The sequence below is a fragment of the Triticum dicoccoides genome, chromosome 6A, assembly GCF_002162155.2.
Source record: "Triticum dicoccoides isolate Atlit2015 ecotype Zavitan chromosome 6A, WEW_v2.0, whole genome shotgun sequence".
Lineage (NCBI taxonomy): Eukaryota > Viridiplantae > Streptophyta > Magnoliopsida > Poales > Poaceae > Triticum > Triticum dicoccoides.
In genome coordinates this window covers 452,012,371-452,016,954 of record NC_041390.1, presented here as the reverse complement: position 1 = coordinate 452,016,954, position 4,584 = coordinate 452,012,371, and the positions used below count along the sequence as shown (strand labels likewise).

At 42.8% G+C, this 4,584-nt stretch overlaps 1 protein-coding gene across 1 annotated transcript; it reads right to left on the bottom strand.

Annotated features, from left to right (window-relative positions):
* Nucleotides 1-388: 388 nt before the first annotated feature.
* Nucleotides 389-4,198, bottom strand: LOC119317216 (bifunctional nitrilase/nitrile hydratase NIT4-like). Its single transcript, XM_037591645.1, has 5 exons — nucleotides 3,796-4,198; nucleotides 2,633-2,812; nucleotides 1,482-1,775; nucleotides 959-1,240; nucleotides 389-738 (listed from the first exon to the last, which is right to left on the bottom strand). The coding sequence occupies exons 1-5, from the start codon at nucleotides 3,932-3,934 to the stop codon at nucleotides 611-613; spliced, it is 1,023 nt and encodes a 340-aa protein (XP_037447542.1). The 5' UTR covers nucleotides 3,935-4,198; the 3' UTR covers nucleotides 389-610.
* Nucleotides 4,199-4,584: the final 386 nt, after the last annotated feature.

Below are 4,584 nucleotides of genomic sequence, written 5' to 3'. Positions count from 1 at the left end.
TGGCATTTGTTTCGGCAAAATTGCAACCTAAATATGCGCGATCCGTGATGAGACTTTACATTGCCAAAAACAGTACACAAAAGATGGCCGCCGCGATGCTTATCGAGTTGCCTCCATCTTTCATCGTTCCTGTATATATTTTATGCAGTGGACACAAAGGAAAAATGCAGTGAAGGAAAATGAATATACAGTAGTGTAGACCAGTGATGTTTTTTTTCTTTGGTGAAGTACATACCAGTGGTTGAATCAAAGAGAAAAACATACAACGGGAAGGTGATGTTCGGAAAGCATCCACATCCCTGTGTGCTAAGATGTTAAAGTTGATAGGATTTGTATATATGGCGGCCGGTGACTACGAGTGAGAGTATGATAGCAAACCAGTAGAGAATGACCGATGACAAGACCTGTAAAATAGGGCATGTGCATGCCTTAATTGTTTATGCTAACAAGCATCTTCTCCGAATCTTTACAAAAAATATATATGAAGGCACAATTATTGTTGTAATGCCGACAGATAGACGTTGGATCACAACTTTGTTATACACGACTATGGAAGATTACTGGACATCAGGTCTTCAAAATATCGTCCCTCTTTGCGGCCTCAAATCTATCAGACAGTAGAAGTGAAAGACACGGCGTGTTTCGGTTCGGTCTTCACGGTCAAGCTCAGCACCTCAGGGCGCGCGTAGTGTCCCACGACGTCGAAATCAAACTTGGCTCGAACAATTTCTCCAAGGTCTGCAAAACATATCACCAAGTTTCTAGTAAGAATTTATATGCTTGTCATGTTTCTGTCACAATACTGATTTATGTAGGTGACAGCTGCAATACTGATAACTGTAGATTACTGAAAACATATGAATAGATAAAATCCATACACCGTGTCGTACTGCGTATAAGTACCCAAAATGATAGTATGTGTTTAGCATAGACTTGGGAGTCATCGGTTTCTTCTTACCCAGGTCAGCTGTGAGGAGGGCCTCGCCTTCATAGTTGGGACCTGCCAACACTGTCCCAGATGGCGAGATGATGGCGCTCCCTCCAGGACAAACAGCGGTTTCTGGGGATGGCTCCTCCTCATGGCCACCAAAGGTATACTCAGGCGGGGGAGGAAAGTCTTTTCTGCGGCAGAACTGGTTTGCTGTCAGAACAAAGCATCCCCCTTCAAGCGCAATGTGTGTCATGGAAGCCTGCCAACTTGGCAGCGCATCCGCAGTGGGAGCACAGTATATTTGAACACCTGGATAAGCATAGGAGTGCACGTCAGGGAAAATATAAACTCAACTACATGTCATGGTTCGTTGTCAGCATTTATCTCTAGTTTTAGATTTCATGCTGCCATTCTTTTGTACATTAATGCGTTGAGCCAATCTAGTAACTCTTATGTGGGATCTTAGTTTCTGCCAATAAAATTCAATAATCTTGAAACGGAGGAAGTGTTGAGGTTGGGAAACATATTACATCGCAAGAACTCGGAATACCTTTGGCATACATCGCTGTCCTGATAAGTGGCATTCTGTTCTCCCAGCAGATGACGGCACCTATCTTTCCAAGTGGAGTATCATAAACAGGTATTGTAGATCCATCTCCAAACCCCCAGAATACTCGTTCCAGTGAGGTAGGCATGAGCTTGCGGTGTTTTCCTAGGTACTTTCCCAGAGAATCAAAGGAGAGCACTGTATTGTACAGTGTGTAGCCTGCCCTTTCAACAACCCCAATCACCAAAAAGACCTTGTATTTTCCGGCCAATGCAGCTAAGCGGCTAACCTCTGGGCCTGCATTTTTTGAATGTGTGTAAAATGGTCTGCAATACTAACAGATTGGTACTAAAGAAATATTTTGTGGCAGGAAAAGATAGATCCATTGGGAAGTGGAAGATAGTGGGTCTAAATGTGAAAGAAGTGAAGATGCAAATGCTAACTAACAACATGTGAGTACTGATGTTTATTATATGCTTTGTTGATTTATTCATTTTTATCAGCGGTAGTTAACAAGAGGTGCAAGCTCACATGACTTTTTCTCTATGCTCTGTTGTGATGATTTGAATTACACCATCAACCAAACGAATAACAAAGAAATTTAACAAATACAGGCGACAAGGTCAAAAGCAAAGTTCTATCAATTATGGAGCTCTACTTTGTTTTGGAAGAAGAGCTCTACTTCTTGAAATGCTGTGAAGCACGGAAACAGGAACCAAATATGATACACACTTCAGCTCAGTCGTAATACCAGCTGTAACTTATCAGCTTGTGGCCTGGACAGCAAATTTGAGGTTTTCCATGCTTGCTTTTCCATTTTTCGACGATGTAGGAAAAAGAAGCGATACATAGTCTTACATTATTTTGTGGTTTATACTTCATTTCTAGCACTACACTGTTTGAATATACTGTCAATGTAACTGTAACACATCAAAAAATAATTGTGTGCTTCAAAATTTGTAGCTCAACATATGGATTGAATCTACAGTTCCAAAACCGAACAAAAAAGTTTGGTTGTAGGTGTATTTCTATTTATCCGAAGCAAAATGTACACTAGGAAAGGATAAGCGTCAAGCAAAATGATGAAGCATGGTGACTATTGTGAAAAAATAATGTACAATGAGTATATATATATTGACAGTATCTTGGAATACCAGGCACATCTATGGCAGCCGCGTGATACTTCCGGAAGTCTTCTTTTCCCTTGGCAGATCGACTGCCAATAGTCAGTCCAAAGGTAGACCCATGAGGGTAGCCACCAACAAAGACTTCTGGAAAAAGAACCAACTGTGAACCATATCCAGCAGCCTCCGCTATCAATTTCTCTGCTTTATCTGTCGACAATGCATTTACGAAATTAGCAGCAACAAAACATTGTCCAGTCCTGTAAGGAATTCATGTAAATAAATGGAGTACAAGATATCCTACCAACATGCATTTCCTATTTCAAATCCTTGCACTCTTTCGGCATAATACTGTATTTATTAATTTTATTCTTCACTCGATTTGGTGGCACACTGATTATTGCAGTTAAGTGATTAATGACTGTTAATTAATAGACTAAGAAAAACTATATGAGGCCTCAACTCTCCAATAGATCTTGCTTAACAGGGAACATCATAGAAAAAAAAGGAGAAAAGATGCAAGAAAACAAATAGATAATCGAATTTTATCGACGCGAAAGGAATCTCTCACTAGGAGACTGCAAGTTAGTGTTCGCTTTCTTAAAGATTGACATCACAGCTCTGTGGCAAAACAAACAAGTTTGGTACTGACTTCTATCCAATGCCCCTTCCGCATAACCACAAATTGTAGAGCAATAATTGCTTCGACACATGTATAATTGAGAAAGAGAAAAAAAACAAATCTAGCACGAGCATCTGTCCCCTTGGCATCCAAAGTGGATAGTTTATACCACACCAGCACACAAACACGTTGTTTTCCGAGCAAGAAAGACTGGAACTTAGTAACTTGCCACTAAGAAAACTACACCAACTACTATTAAAGAGAAGCTATCAATTCCGTTTTCATCAGTCCACTGACGTTGAGAAAGCAAGGCACTTCCTTTGTATACATCGAAGACCACAATAAGAAGGGAAAATAATAGGAGTATTACAGATCGGTGCACCATCCTTGCGATTTGAGGCATCAGTCTGATCGACTACAACAAGTCAAGTTCGTGCTAGTGAGACAAGCAAGCAAACACCTAGCGCTCAGCACCCGATCCAAACAGACACACGAGCGAGACAAATGATCGAACACCATACGAGCTACTACTAGCAGCAAAAGGAAACAACAACAGGGTGGGAGCACGCACCGAGCGTTGCAGGAGTGTCGTAGAAAACGCTGCAGGCCTGCACGACAGTGGCCCGCACGGTGGTGGAGCCCTGATCGGCGCCGGCGTTCATCTCCACCTCCGGAATCACCGGCCCGACGCTCGCGGGGGACAAAGCCATCGCCGCCGAGGAGGAAGGGCGAGAAATCGAGCGGACTAGGAGGGGGTGTCGTGGGGGGTGCGGGCTACTTGTCGTGCTTCCTGCGTAGGTAGTCGCGGACGAACTGATCGCGGGCGAGGGTGCGCGCGCGCTGGGGCTCGATGTGGACGTAGGAGAGGTGAGCGCCGTAGGAGAGGAGCCCCGCGCCGAAGGCAAAGAGCGCGACGGTGGATAGCAGCTGCCGGGGAGTGGATGGGGAGCACCAGCCCATTCGTGGTGAGTTTGGTGGCGACTGGCGACTTTTAAAGGCAGGGCCAACGAGGAAGAGAGAGGAGAGGAGGAGGATGACGAGTTGACGATTAACTTTGAGTATGTGATCTCGTGGAGTACTTTCGCATCTTTTTTTTAATATACTTATTACACACATCATCCTCCGTTCCTAAGTAATTGTCATTTCAACAAATGACTACACGAAGCAGAATGAATAAATCTACACTCTAAAATATGTCTATATACATCTGTATGTGATAGTACATTTAAAATCTCTGAAAAGACAAATATTTAGAAATGAAGAGAGTACATTACCGGTATTTGTTATAGTAACGACAAAGAAATGATAGGCATACAAGCAACGGAAAATAAGAAAGATCCAAGCAGTTGTACTGCTATAT

Bases quoted from the DNA above. Each gene is read 5' to 3' on its own strand.
- LOC119317216 (XM_037591645.1), bottom strand. From the start codon at position 3,934: ATGGCTTTGTCCCCCGCGAGCGTCGGGCCGGTGATTCCGGAGGTGGAG. The intron at 2,813-3,795 runs GTGCGTGCTCCC...CATTGTCGACAG, and splicing joins CGACACTCCTGCAACGCTCG to ATAAAGCAGAGAAATTGATA. The intron at 739-958 runs GTAAGAAGAAAC...TATGTTTTGCAG, and splicing joins CCTCCTCACAGCTGACCTGG to ACCTTGGAGAAATTGTTCGA.